The sequence below is a fragment of the Phycodurus eques genome, chromosome 6, assembly GCF_024500275.1.
Source record: "Phycodurus eques isolate BA_2022a chromosome 6, UOR_Pequ_1.1, whole genome shotgun sequence".
NCBI classification, from domain to species: Eukaryota; Metazoa; Chordata; class Actinopteri; order Syngnathiformes; family Syngnathidae; genus Phycodurus; species Phycodurus eques.
The window spans coordinates 20646116-20660554 of NC_084530.1; the positions used below are offsets into that span (position 1 = coordinate 20646116).

Consider the following 14439-nt stretch of genomic DNA (forward strand, 5'->3'; position numbering starts at 1 on the left):
ACGGCATGTCAACAGGGGTGTGTAGTGTCTTAATTTTAGCTTAAAATCACTTCAGCCACACAAAATGCCGTTAGCCTTAGCATATGTGCTAATATTACTATACATGGTCGCTTGGTAATTTATCACAAATAGAAATGTACTATATTCATTACTACTGTAGTGGTTTTGATCAAATGGGCACTATTCTATCTTATGAGGAAAATAGACAGAAAACTATTTTAACATGAGTTTTCATTTAGCATGTCAGTTAGCCTTCTTACCTGTTGGCAAAGTCCTGGAGGAATTGTTTTTTAGTTAATAAAAAAAAACATATACATACATACAATAATAATAATAATAATAATACAGCCGATTGAAAATACATATTTGTATATACATGGATAAAAATATTACTTTGGTGTAACCTTTTGTCCTACTACGTCATACTTGAATTTTTTTTCTTCTGCGCTGTCAATAAAGTTAATAATACATTTTTTAAAAAGCGTAAGGTACGCATATAAATGCAAGGCTGGCTCTATCTGGTGGCACAAAGGAGCACTGCAGCTATCAATCAATTAATAATAATAATGATAATTTATATAGTGACTTGTAAGAGTCTCAAGGAACTGTAACAGCAACTATTGGGGGTAACAAATGTTGTATTTTGTGCGTACATTATACCCATTTGTAGGCCACAATTGAATATCTCAGCCACAAATTAGCATTTTTTTGCACGTGTACCTATATTGTGGCCACAATGTAAAAAATAAATAAAAAATCCCACCCTTGTCATATCTGGGGTGCCATAATGTACACAATGCTAAATTGCGCCACAATTGAATTTTTCATGTACATGTTATACCTATGTAGTGGCCACAATTCAGCATTTCCTGGCCACCATTTATCATTTTGTGGCCATAAATGAGCATTTTGTGGGCACGTTATATCTAAACCGTGGTCACAATTTAAAAAAATACACCCCACCGTGTCATATCTGGGGCTGCATAATGTATCACCCAAAACGTAACAAACTGTGTAATAGTTAAGTCATATTTGGTATTTTTACAAGTTACGAAGCGGCACAATACACACCAGTGTCCTCGAAAGTCAAATCAAAACCTGGAAGTAATACCATTCATAAAAGATGAGTCAAAACCACGTTTAATTCTGGACATTTCTTTACAGAAAACCAGAATGTTACAAACAATGACAAACAAAATCTAAAAGTAAAAAAAAAAAAAAAAGTTGGAAGGTTAAAAAGACGGCGCATCAACAGCTTACTAACCTCGCTTGATTTATAAAAAAAAAAAAAAAAAAAAAAAAAAAAAAAAATTCTACTTTTGCAAAATAAAATAAAATTACAATAAAAAAAAAAGTTACTTTCCATCCCCTTCACCCTTATCATCATCGTCCTCCTTTGCAGATTCTTCCTGCATGTCTTCCTCATCAGGCTGCTTCTCCTCCCCCAGCTCACCAGTGCCTGTTGGTGCTGTTTCAGTTACAGCTTCACCTTCTTTCTCATTGGCTTCTTCCGCTGTGTCGGTTACGGTGTTGCCTTCTTCCTCCTTGGCTGCCTCCTTCTCACTGGCTGCTGCTTCAGATGCTTTTTCGGTTACGGTGTTGGTTTCCTCCTTTTTGGCCGCGCTCTCATCGCCGGCTGCTGCTTCAGATACTTTCTCGGTTACGGTGTTGGTTTCCTCCTTTTTGGCCGCGTTCTCCTCGCTGACTGCTGCTTTTTCGGTTACAGTGCCGCCTTCCTCCTTCTTGGGCTCTTCATCCTTGACCACTTCCTGCAGGTTGTACTTCCTGTAGCGCGTGTACTCGCGGACCACGCTGACACAGCATACGGCCTTGATCACCTCCAAGATGATGGTGAGGTCCGGCTGGGTCAGGTCCACCTTGTTCTTGGGGTTCAGCTTGCCCACCAGGCCTTTTGGCGCACATGGAGAAAAAGAACGAAAATTGGCGGAAATAATTTTAAGTGCCATTCCATTTCAGTCCTGCGAGTGGCTTTAATGATAAAGTGTTAAAATAACAAAATAATGATAATTTATAGAATGCTAACATGCTAGCAGTTGGTACTATAACATATAGCAAGATAGCAACCGGGTCACAAAATGCACTGCAACAGATTGACAAAGATTTTACATCATGCTTTGTAGTCATGTGGCAATTCAAATAAAAATGTGTCAAATGCTAACAGTTGATATGGTAACATATAGTCGTAGCTTACCGGCGATAGCCTTGATGACATCGTCTCTCTTGTTGTGGCTGTTGTTGCGCGCCTTGAAGGCAATCTGGTAGGTGGCACAGTTGGGCTTCTTGAACCAAGGCTCTAGGAAGGTGGCCAGATACCTCATTATGTCCTCCGGGAAGGCCCTGCACGTGCCCGTTACCTGTGTGTCACACAAACTGAGGTTGCCATCTTGCTATATGTTAAAAATCTGAACTGACTACACATTGTGATGTAAAATCATCACTCTACCTCAGAGCTTTCTCTACTCAGGTTGCTATCTTGCTATATTTTCACATACCCAGTGCTTTGTGTTAGCTTTTGATACATTTTCATTTGAAATTAGACCCAAATGAAGGGCAAAATCCTCAGTGACTTGTCGTAGCACTTTTTCTATGCAGGATGTGATCTTGCTATATGTTAGCATGTCAGCATTTGATCGATTAACATTTGAAATAGTCCCTGATGACAGGGTATAATGCTAAATTCTAATTCATCTGCTTTCAGACTTTTTGTAGCCACATTCCTATCTTGCAAAATGTTAGCATACCCACTGCTAGCATGTTAGCATTTGATAAAGTCTCATTTAAAATCTGACCTGTCTACAGGGCAAGATATAAACTCGTCATCACCCTGCCTTAGCTCATTCTGTACTGTTGCTACTATTTTGTTATGTTAGCAGACTCCCTGAAAGCATTTTAGCATTCTATCAATTGTCATAATCAACCTGTCTTAACAGTTTTTGAACACAGGTTGAGATCTTGCTATACGTTAGCATACCGACTGCTAGCACGTTGCCATTTTATCATGTCTCATTTGAAAATAGTGGCAAATAGGACATGATGCAAACTCCTTATATTTTTTTTGAATCTGATTGTTGCCGTGGAATATGTTAACACAGCAACTGTTAGCATGTTAGCATATTAGAAATTTTCATGTGAAATCTGACCAGACTAAAGCGCATGATGTAAAATCGTAATGACCTGCCTTCGTATTAGTCAGGTTGCTATCTTGCTATATGTTAGCTAACCAAGTGCTGATGAGTCAGCAATTAATCTATTGTCTTTTGAAATAGTACTCGACTAGAGGGTATGATGTAAAATCCTTATTGATCTGCCTCAGCACTTTCTGTATTCAGGTCGCTAATTTGCTACATGCCCATTGTAATCAGTCAGGGTCCCATTGTGATATATATTAGCATACCAACTGCTAGCATTTTAGCAATTTTATTTGAAATACTGTAGTTCTTGATAACAGGGCATGTAAAATTATTATCTGCCTTAACACTTTTTGTAGTCACGTTTCTATCTGGCTAAATGTTAGCACAGTGTTAACATTTGTTTTGGTTTTTTTGCATCTCACCGGAAGCATGCGAAGGATGACGCGCGTCTTCTTCTTCTTGGTGGCGTGTAGATCGGACAGGATGTGATGAACCAGCTTGTCAGACTCTACGGTAATAATAATAATAATAATAATAAAATAATAAAAAAAATTAAAAAAAAGAATCAAAATGACCGACTCTTTGTTGTTGTTCTTTTATACAGTGGTGTTCGGAATCATTCAATCATTCCCTACTTCCTAATTACAATATCAGGATTTTTTTTATTGTGCACTATATAGTTAACAAAGTATATTCTTGATATAGTGCATAGGGAGTGATTTTTAACACAGCTAAGATGTTTACCCAGGTTGCGGGTCCTGATGAAGATGACGTTGTTGGCACCGCTCTCCAGAGCCTGGAAACGTCGCTCCTGTCTCCCACCGTATGCTCGCAGCTGCGCCATCTCCTTCTTCAGAGCCTCCTCCACATCTTCTTCTTCTTTGGCGTTTTCTTCTTCTTCATTGCAGCCTCCAGCATCATCATCAAACTGTCAGCAGAAATTTTTCACTTTGTCAATGTCAGATAATGTATTTAAATTGTAATGTTATGCTTGAAACTCAAATTTGAGAGTTAAACCCTTGTTTAAAACCCTAACCCAGGCTTGAGACCCTACTGTGAAACCCTAACTTGACACATCAACCCTGGCTCAAAACCCGGATCTGAAGTTCAAACCCTGGGTTGAAACCCCAACCGTTGTTGGAAACCCTAACACAGGGCTCTGCAACACACAGATCTTTTTCACCCTTCTGCTGTGTCTTTCTGTGACTTTGGAAAATGAAATATGGGCGCCAAGATTTACAGAGTCAGTCAACCCCGGTAGGTAAATTATAGATAAACCCAAGAAAAGAAAATTTTCTGAAAAGAACATTATTTAATGCTGTGAATTATATTAAAAACAAACATCACTCGCCCCTCACAGATGACAGCTTACAATCGGGTTTGAAAATGAAGGTGACGTCTACAGCCCTGATGTGCTGAGGCTGTACGTTAAAGTTTCAGGAGCTAAACTCACGTTAACCAGGTAAAAATACATATTTTACTTGGCTATTATTTTACATATTTACGTGAAATAGTCCTTTTTAATTCAAGTTGACAGCTGACTGCACGCTCCACACGCGATAAAATGGTCACAACACAGAAACCATAATCCTTGTTTAACCCCTAACCATGTATGTTTATGCAGTAAATCAACTCTACTTGTAAAAATGATGAGCTGCTTAAACCTAATAAGGGACAGTCCCCGTGCGGTGCGTTCACTGACCTTCTCGGCTCCGTACAGCTGGTCTGCGTACTCGTTGAGCAGGTTGAAGGCCTCCGCCGTGCACTTTCTCTGGTTCATGTTGCATGTGATCAGGATGCCTTGCATGCCCACCTCTAGCTCCCTGGAGCCCCTCCAGCGTTTAGCGTGATGCTGGCCGCCTCCGAAGTGCTTCTTGCCGCGCTTCCGAAACTCGTTCTGCGCCGCCGACATGTTGGCGATGACGTTACCGATTCAGCTATTAATAAATAGGATGTTTACGCCTGTTATTTTTCCTTCCTTTTATTTTTTATTTTTTTTATAGCTCTGGTGTAGTAGCCGCTTAGCTCAGCGGGCTCGGCGGCAGGAGGCAAAGCGGCTTTAAAGCGACACGCGACGCAATAAAAAAAAATAAACACGTCGTGGGTTTATTGCAGTAAAGTTGAACGTGTTGTTACAAACGTGCGTTCAATGGAAAATGGAACTCGGTGACGGAAGGACGACACACTCACGTTTTGGGGGGATTCTATGGCGTGCGAGGAGGGACAAAGGGTTCGCGAGCGAGTTTCGTGAATGAAATATTTCAATCGTTTATTTACTCATTCTTGTTCTATATATTCATTACACTGTATATCTGTTCCTCGGTCGTATTAATTTTGAGACAAGCCAATATGGTGACGGACGCCTCATTTCCGTTTACACAAGGTGTCTACTCTGCGTGAGGAGGAACAAAGATAGCACGAAAAAAATAGGCAACAAATTATTTGCTGAATGAATTACTCCTAATGGTTAAAACAATCTGTACGCATACCGTATTTGCTGTTTGTTGTGTTAAATATGAGGAAATATATACCCTATGCCCGGCCGCCCAATAATATCAGCCTGCCCGCCTCATTCATCATAGATATAAATCGCTAGGTAAGGTCAGCGCAATGATGCAGCCCGGCTAACCGACGTGCCTATATAGCGGCCGTGTTGGAAAGGTCGACATTCCAATAGAAGGTTAAGCATGGACACGGAAATAAATTGTAACTTGCTTATTCCTCAATCGATTTTCATCAGGGTTACGGCTTTGTCAAAGCCAAAGCGTATGCTATTAATTAAAATATTAAAAACAAATCAAAAAGAACACATGGAAATATATTTTTTAATATGAAAGCAACTCCCAGTCGTAAATGTACGCCGTTTTACGCAACCGTATGCAGCACAGTCTACCAGCATCGTTGATGTTTTGGCTTTATTGACGTATGACACACAGGGAATACACGGACTTCGACCTCCCTAGTTTAGCGTCGTAGTCAGCACGGAGCTTAAAAGCGGTGTGTCGTTGCAAATATCTGTTTCGTTTAACGAAAAAGCAGCAAATTTGGAGGACTTATACGGAATGCCAGGAAGGACAAAAATGTTCTTCCGGAGTTTCGCAAAATGTTAACAAAGACGACATCTTGACCTAGCTGCCTGTCACGTGATTGGGACTTAAATCTAACTGTAGGACGCCTCATTCACTTCCAAATTTACATTTGGAGAGCTTCTTTAGATACACGAGGGGTTGTTTAGTGAAACATATCAACAACAGTAATGAAAACATACAGTTAAGATATTACTTATTTGTCGTATTAGAGTTCATAAAATGTAACGCGGAAGGATGCAAACGGGGAGCGACAAATAGCAAAAATTCAACGTTTTATTAATCATTCAAATTAAAGTAGACTACATTTTAAGTTAAATGTCAGACAATGACAATGTATCACTCGGTCACAGAAAGTCGCCTCATTCACTTAAAAACAGCAGTTTTGAGAGTATGAAAGGAGGAAAAAACATGTTAAACTCACCTTTTCATGCTGTGTCAATAACATTTGCTTGACATTTCGATTTCACAGAACATTCAGTTATTGTACTAGTGTCCACTGAAGCAGACAATCCTTGTCCAAGTAAATGCCCCAAAAAAAAAAAAAAAGATGATATACTGTGTTAACTTTCATTCATTCTCTCCCGCTGAGGTCGGAGTCAGGTCGCGAGGGGAGTAGCTTTAGCAGGGAATCCCAGACTTCCCTCTCCCCAGCCACTTCGTCCAGCTCTTTGAGAGGATCCCAAGGCGTTCCCAGGCCAGCTTGGAGACCTAGCCTCTCCAGAGTATCCTGGGTCGCTCCCTAGGCCTCCTGCCGGTGGGACGTGCCCGGAACACCTCACCAGGGAGGCGTCCTGGAGGCATCCTAATCAGATGCCCGAGCCACCTCATCTGGCTCCTCTCAATGCGGAGGAACAGCAACTCGATTTTGAGCCCCTCCCGGATGACCGAGCTTCTCACTCTATCTACAAGGGAGAGCACCCTGCGGAGGAAACTCATTTCGGTCGTTTGTATCCGCGATCTTGGTCGACCCACAGCCCGTGACCATTGGTGAAGGTGGGAACGTAGATCGACCGCTAAATAGAGAGCTTTTCCTTTTGGCTTACCTCCTTCTTCACCATGACAGACCGATACATAGTCCATGACTTCATTTGACCATTTTACAACCTTTAAAAGCAACCCATGATCTTACGGAATGTAAACTTGATAAGTCACCATTTTTCTGCGTCAGGGGCCAGAGGTGGAGTGATGGAACTTTCTTGCAACACATTTCACCAGCCTGTAACTCGCCATTTCAGTTACGTGGTGTCTCAGTCTGAACACTCTGGTGGTACTATGTGAAAGGAGTACATACAGTAGGTAAGAGATGAGGAAAGAAATAAGCATTAAAAAAACATAGTGCCGCTTCTAATTTTTCCTTTGGAACCTTCCTATTCTATCCAAACGAGATGAACTGGAAGTACTGAAAGGATATGTCATTTGAATAAAAAATTTTTTTTAGGAAAGGTGCCTCGATACAAGGCGGCACAGTGGACGACTGGTTAGAGCGTCAGCCTCACAGTTCTGAGGAACCCGGCCCTCAATCCCCGGCCCCGCCTGTGTGGAGTTTGCATGTTCTCCCCGTGCCTGCGTGGGTTTTCTCCGGGCACTCTGGTTTCCTCCCACATCCCAAAAATATGCATTAATTGGAGACTCTAAATTGCCCGTAGGTGTGACTGTGAGTGCGAATGGTTGTGTGTTTGTATGTGCCCTGCGATTGACTGGCAACCAGTTCAGAGTGTACCCTGCCTCCTGCTCGATGACAGCTGGGATAGGCTCCAGCACGCCCGCTACCCTAGTGAGGAGAAGCGGCTCAGAAAATGAATGGATGGATGCCTCGATACACCCTTTAAGCCACCTTTAGCATAGGTTACTTAACCAACCTTTACAAAAGGAAAGATATATTACCCAAAATCCTTTACGGCAACGCTATTTAAAGCAACAGACCAGCGACAAATACCTTGTGTTTTTGACACACTTGGCGAATAAAGACGATTCTGATTGTAAGACGCTAAATCCGATGCCCTGTTATGTCAAACACCCACCCACCCCTAGGAGGTAGTACGAGGCACGTTTATTACATTGATTTTCACCAGGTTAAGGCGGACAAATTTTTCTTACACCTAAAATCCACCCTCAATTTTTTATGATTTTTATTTTATTTTTTTTAACAAAGAAATGTGTATTATACACAGAAAAATTAGGGTAAATGAATCTAAGAGTTTAAAAAAATTGAAGCCAATATTTTCTCTTTTACTGCAAATGAATATCAGCTCCAAATATAATTTATCGGCCTCCTTGACTACTAATAATCGTAATTGGTCCTGGGGAAAAAAAACAAAAACAAACACCGGTCTATCTCGACTATATTACCAGCTCTTCCTGAGTGTGGACCTCTGAGTCGGCCGTGTGGCTGTGACGTGAGCCAACGAAAGGGACCACCTAGCCTTTAGTGCCGACTCCCACTTGAAGAACTGGCACCCCTTATTCTTGGTTGCCCCGGCAACCCTGCCACAACCCGAGCGGCGGCCAGAACAGCAGTAGAACCCCTTGCCCTGGTTGGGCCCCCCATTGGACACCTGGAGACGCTTGGCACGGCGTCCACAGTCGCACAGCGGTGCTGTCATCTTCTGATTGGTCGTCGAAAGGATGCCGCCATTTTGCTTCCCGGATGCACGTGTGGTAGCGCCTCCAGGACGCAACATGTTTGTGTCAGGGGTGGGAGTCCTCTCCTGGAGCTGGAAGAAGCTTTTGGACTTGAATATCTGAGGTGTGTTTGATTTATCCAACCCTGGATCATCAGAATCCTCCGCGTCGCAATCAGTAACAAGTACCCCCTCCGAGTCCTCTAGAACCACGTCGTCGTACGTGGACCGGGCCTCGTCTTCCACAGAGAACTCCTCCGCGCTTTCAGAATTTGAGGTTGAAGGTTCGAGGCTGCCAATGATGGTGGAGCACAGAACCAGGCCATTGTTTTTGTTGTTGTTCCGGATGCCCCACAGTGGTGTTGTCTTACTATCAAGAACTGTCTTTGGGGACACGAGAGTCTGAACAGAATTTTGGTCCACAGGGTTTAGGATCAGTTTGTTATTCCCTGTGGACGTTTTATTTTTTGCGCTCTGATGGTCTTCACTGTTGTGACCACGTGCTTTTTCGCTGGTTTTTGTCATCGTGGGTTTAACTGTCAGTGGGGCCTGTAACAAGAGCAAGACAATTAATACAGTGGTACCTCGACCTATGAGTATAAAACAAAGATAATTACACTTTGTGTATTTTAAAAAACACATTAACTTTGTCTTGCACACACACTTCCACTAGCTTAATGCTAACACACAATGCAAAAGACAGGCTAGCGAAACTAGCATTGATGTCACGGTGTTATAACCCTTTAAGAAACAGATATTGGAAGACAAGCAGTGCAGCAACACGTAGACAATATAACAATACTCATAAGCATATAGTCTTTATCCTCTGGGAAAAATATTATTATTACTGCAGTTTACTGAGCAGTTGTATGCATGTCTAAATTGTACAGCACCCTGCAGAAGGAGCCGCACAATGAATAAAAGCATGAAATCATGACGCACAAACTGTTTCATTCTTTACATTCTATTTAATTTGGGTATTACTCTATGTTTTATAAGTACAATACTATAGAGCATTATTTTTCTTATTAATGTAAAAAAAAAAAAAAAATGTTGGTGTTTTTGTGCCCCTGGCATTTCTATTCATTTCCATGTGGACAGATGATTTGAGATATGAGTGTTTTGAGTTACGAGTGTGGCCTCGGAACTAATTAAACCCGTAAGTCAAGGTCAAAGTCAAAGCGATGTAGTTTGATGTGTGTAGTTTTTCCTGTCAATATTGTTATGAGTGTGTGCATTAGCTATTCATCAGACTAAGGTTGGTATTTGTGAATTTATTTAATCAAACTCTAACTGTGGCTGTTTTAAACGGTTCTCAGTAAGGTTTCTTTATCTACTAAGACCGGTAGCCTAATTGACCTTCTGTGGGTCATTGTGGCTACATTTAAATCAAATAAATATTTTGTCTTTGTAGTGTATTCAATTGAATAAAGCCTGAAAAGGATTAGCAAATCATTGTATTCTTTTTTATTTACATTTAATAAAACATCCCAATTCCATTCGAATTGGGTTTGTATATTTTTATATGTGCAGTATTTATATATATACAGTATGTTATTATTTATATATTGTATATATTCAACAGCAGCTCAAATTATATTTTTAAACAGAAACATCTAAAATCACATTAAAAGCAGCAGACCGGCAAAAAAAAAAAAAAAAAAAAAAAAAAAATCCATATTTGTTTATTAATTTTACAAAACTTTGCGAGGCACACTGGGGTTGGGGGGCGGTCAACGGGGGCTCAGGAATCGGGGTGTGAGGTGGGACGTCCACTCACCCTCTCCAAGCTTCTTGTGATCTTCATCACGCATCCATCACTCATCATCTTCGTTGCCAGCTGAGCTGTGTTCCTGGCATCATCCAGACCTAATAAAAGTGAATAATAAGTATATTTGATATCAAGAATTGTAAGTACGAGTACAGGTGAAGCTCTTTAAATACCGGAATGTTCTCTGCCACAAAACTGTATTCCCAAATCTTGTAGCGCTCCATTCAAGCCTTTGGGTTTCCTGCTGTAAAACATCTACAAAAGACAAAATCATGTTTAAAGCCAAATGCGGCATGAGGGGGCACTATCAGAGTACAACGACATTCGACTAAACCCTGCCACCAATTTAAGTCGACAACTTGAAGCAGAGCGAGCGTCAAGTTCTGACTTAACGCCCCAATCACAAGATCCAGTTGGTGGATAAACATATTAATTTTGCTAGTAAATGAAGTGAAGTAGAGGAACTCAGGAAATTATTCACTGATTTAAACATGTCTTCAACGTGCTAGTGAGAGGAGCTACAACGAGGAGCTTACTTTATTGTAAACTTACACATTTTCCCCTTGTAATGGTTAGTCTAGTAAAATTTAAACTTTATATTTGTAAAGACATGTTTTTCTCGTAATACAATGGTTTTTATTCTTGTAAAATTACGATGTAAAATATTTGTGTGTGTGTTTGTGTAAAATTATTGCATTATGCTTGTAAAATTAGGACTACTGTATTTTGATCGACATTTTTTTTTAAATCCCATAATATTATGGTTTTATTCCAGATAAATTACAACTTTATTCTGATATAATTATTTTTTTCTCCAAATTTCCTGATTTTACTCTACTAAAATGAATTTTCTTCCCGCTGACAAATTACATTATTTCTTTCTCCTGGTATGGTTTTATTTTAATACAATTGTGAATTTTCTTGTGGAATTACACTACATGTATTTTCCCTCACAATAATATAGTTTTTTTCCGAGTAATATGCCAACTTTATTCTTGCAAATGTAATATTTTTCTCATAACCTTATAGTTTCAGTTTAATAAAATTATGACTTTGTTCTTGTAAAATACACATTTTTAAAAATCTTAATCGTAATATTGTTTTATTCCTGAAGAATTACAACTTTCATTGTAATATTTTGACTTCATACTCAATTCTATGACTTTGTCGTACAACTGTTTTTTTCCCCCCCTATTCAGTTTGACATGAACACTCTTTTGTCATAAAAGTGCAAACTAAATTTACCCGGTATGTGCTCCTCAGGTCAATCCAACTGTTCAGTACGTTGGGTTTGTGGATCTGCTTGCGTTTGCACTCATAGTGCAAACAAACACCAAGATCCCAATCTGAGAACATATCGTATTCATTGATACATATTTAAAAATGCATATTTGCAATTAAAAATATATATATATTTTACCTGACCATGTGAGGAAAGCACAGAGCTTTTGTTCGGGATTCTCAGAGGAGGAGCTCTGTTGCTGGGCGGGAAAGACCACACCCTTCTCCAGATGTAGCTTCTGCAGCCAGCGGCCGAACTGAGACAGACAAATCCGGAGGGGGACCCCTGCCTCCACCTGTGTCTGTAAGACATCCAAAAAAACATCTCTGCATCTCTGTTACTAACTTACTTTTATTCAAATAAAATAAAAAAATAAAAACACGGTATGATTGACAGGTCACATAAATCCATGGCTCATGTCTTGAGCTCCTCCTCGTAGCTATCTGGCTATCTGGGTAGCACGATGAATACGTTTAAGTCAGTCAAAAGTGTCTTAAGCTGCTCCTCATAGCTCTTCTCATGACCACAATAAATACATGTTCAAGTATGACATAGTCGTACAACCACATCATTCATGTGATTTGTGAAAATTACATTTTTTTTCCATCAGAATTTGGTGGTTTTATTCTAGTCGCATTCAGTCTTTACCCTTGTTAAAATTACCTTTTTTGTCTTGAAACATTGTGGTTTTATTCTAGTAAAACAGTGAATTTATTCATATCGAATAAGCAAAACAAAAAATCTGTTTTATGGTTTTATTCTAGCAAAATGGCAAATTTATTCTTGTGGAAATTTTAAAAATCTCATAAGTTTATGGTTTCACTCGAGTAAAATTGGGACTGTATTCTTCAAAAATGTTTTTTTTCCCCTTGTGATGTTATGGTATTACTCCATTTTAAAGTTTTTTTTGTAAAACTAGTTCCACTTGATGAAGTCTTATTCTAGTAAATTACAGTTCTTTAATGACAATGCTGTGGTTTTATTCTAGTAAAATCAAATTTATTTATTTAAAAACACTTACACCTTTGTTCCTTGCAATAATACAACTATATTCTTGTAAAATTATGTTCCCCCTTTTCTACTTCTATTGTTTTATTCCTCATAATTTTTTTCCCCTGTTATTAATATTATGGTAAAATTATTTTCCCCTCATAATATTACAACTGTTTTTTTTTGTTAAATTCTGACTTTATCATTGTCTAATTATAGTTTTTCCTTCATAAAATATTATGAATGTATTAATTGTAAAATATTTGTGCCCCTCCTAATATTATGCTTTCATGGTGTTTTTTTTTTTTTTTTTTTTTTTTACCAATGTTCAGTCACCTGTGTGATCCCAGTTAGCTCGGTGCAGAAGGCTGACAGTATGGGACGTTCCTGAGGTTGAACGTATGAGTGAAACTCGGACTCAATCTCCCCCGTGGATGTATCGAGAAGAACGGCAGGGAACTCGACTGCGTCAGAAAGGCAAAACAACAATTAAGATGCAACAAATACAAAATATGGCACTTTTTGTAAAAAAAGGAAATTTACTAATTTCCTGAGTGTGGTTGTTTTTCTCTCGCCAGCACGTGGATTCAAAATCAATGACGATCAGGTATGGAAACGTTTGATCTGAAACAAAGTATTTAATACAGCACATTATGAAATTCCACATTCTAAATGAGCATGTCTGTTTAATCATGTCACTAACTTGACAGCAGAGCCTTTTTTCCCCCGATGGACGACTGACTACGCTGCCTCAGCAGTCCCAATTCTCTGTGGACACAAATATGAGAATAATATACTGTAAATAAAATTGTATATAAACTAGAATATTTCAATAAATATTCAAAATATCAACAAATCCCATCTTAAAGGAGACATTATGAATTTCTTTCACAATTTAAAACACTTTCCAACATGTCTTAAAAAGTCAATTATCAAAAAAGTCAATTTTACATACTATCCAGTCAATGCATATAAGCAGTTCTCGTTGTACACCGCCTCTCGCCCAGTCAACTGGGATAGCCTCCATTATACCCCGCGCCACTATTGAGGATAAGCGGTACAGCGAATGGATGGATGTATATACAGTATAATTATGTCCCATTTAAACCATAGCAACGGGTTGACTTTCTATTCGATATGGTCTAGCCACTTAGCCACACAACATGCAAGCCACTTGGTACACAAAGCTACGTTTATATCGATATGCTACTAACTTGGCTAGTTTCTTTGTCGACATTTCCACCATTTGAGCTTGTCTGGTCACTTTCGTGGCGATAATTGACGTTTAGGTGAGCCTATTTTGATCAAATGGCGCTTTTCTTTTTTAAACGAGTCGCATCCATGGTTCTGTGTTCGGCTAGTTTGGTCCGCAAGGCAGCGAAATCGATAACAGAGTAGGTGAAAGCAGATGGGTAAACAACGCTTTCGCTTTGAGCTTCAAAGTAAAGCGTTACCGTTCGGATTTCAGCCTGCAAATTTTGTAGGATACCTCCAAGAATTACTAATAATCATAAAATAGCAAATACGTTTAATT

General features: G+C 39.4%; 2 protein-coding genes across 2 annotated transcripts; both read right to left on the reverse strand.

Moving 5' to 3' along the window:
* Positions 1 to 1153: 1153 nt before the first annotated feature.
* On the reverse strand, positions 1154 to 6095 carry thumpd1 (THUMP domain containing 1). Its single transcript, XM_061679566.1, has 5 exons — positions 4855 to 6095; positions 3897 to 4080; positions 3575 to 3660; positions 2213 to 2375; positions 1154 to 1909 (listed from the first exon to the last, which is right to left on the reverse strand). Exons 1-5 carry the CDS (start codon positions 5062 to 5064, stop codon positions 1356 to 1358), a joined length of 1197 nt encoding a protein of 398 aa, XP_061535550.1. The 5' UTR covers positions 5065 to 6095; the 3' UTR covers positions 1154 to 1355.
* A 1825-nt stretch (positions 6096 to 7920) lies between these two features.
* Positions 7921 to 14259, reverse strand: eri2 (ERI1 exoribonuclease family member 2). The gene is made up of 9 exons (XM_061679803.1): positions 14120 to 14259; positions 13609 to 13673; positions 13449 to 13529; positions 13242 to 13369; positions 12054 to 12216; positions 11879 to 11979; positions 10807 to 10888; positions 10643 to 10731; positions 7921 to 9411 (listed from the first exon to the last, which is right to left on the reverse strand). The coding sequence occupies exons 1-9, from the start codon at positions 14149 to 14151 to the stop codon at positions 8587 to 8589; spliced, it is 1566 nt and encodes a 521-aa protein (XP_061535787.1). The 5' UTR covers positions 14152 to 14259; the 3' UTR covers positions 7921 to 8586.
* Between the last annotated feature and the right edge of the window lie 180 nt (positions 14260 to 14439).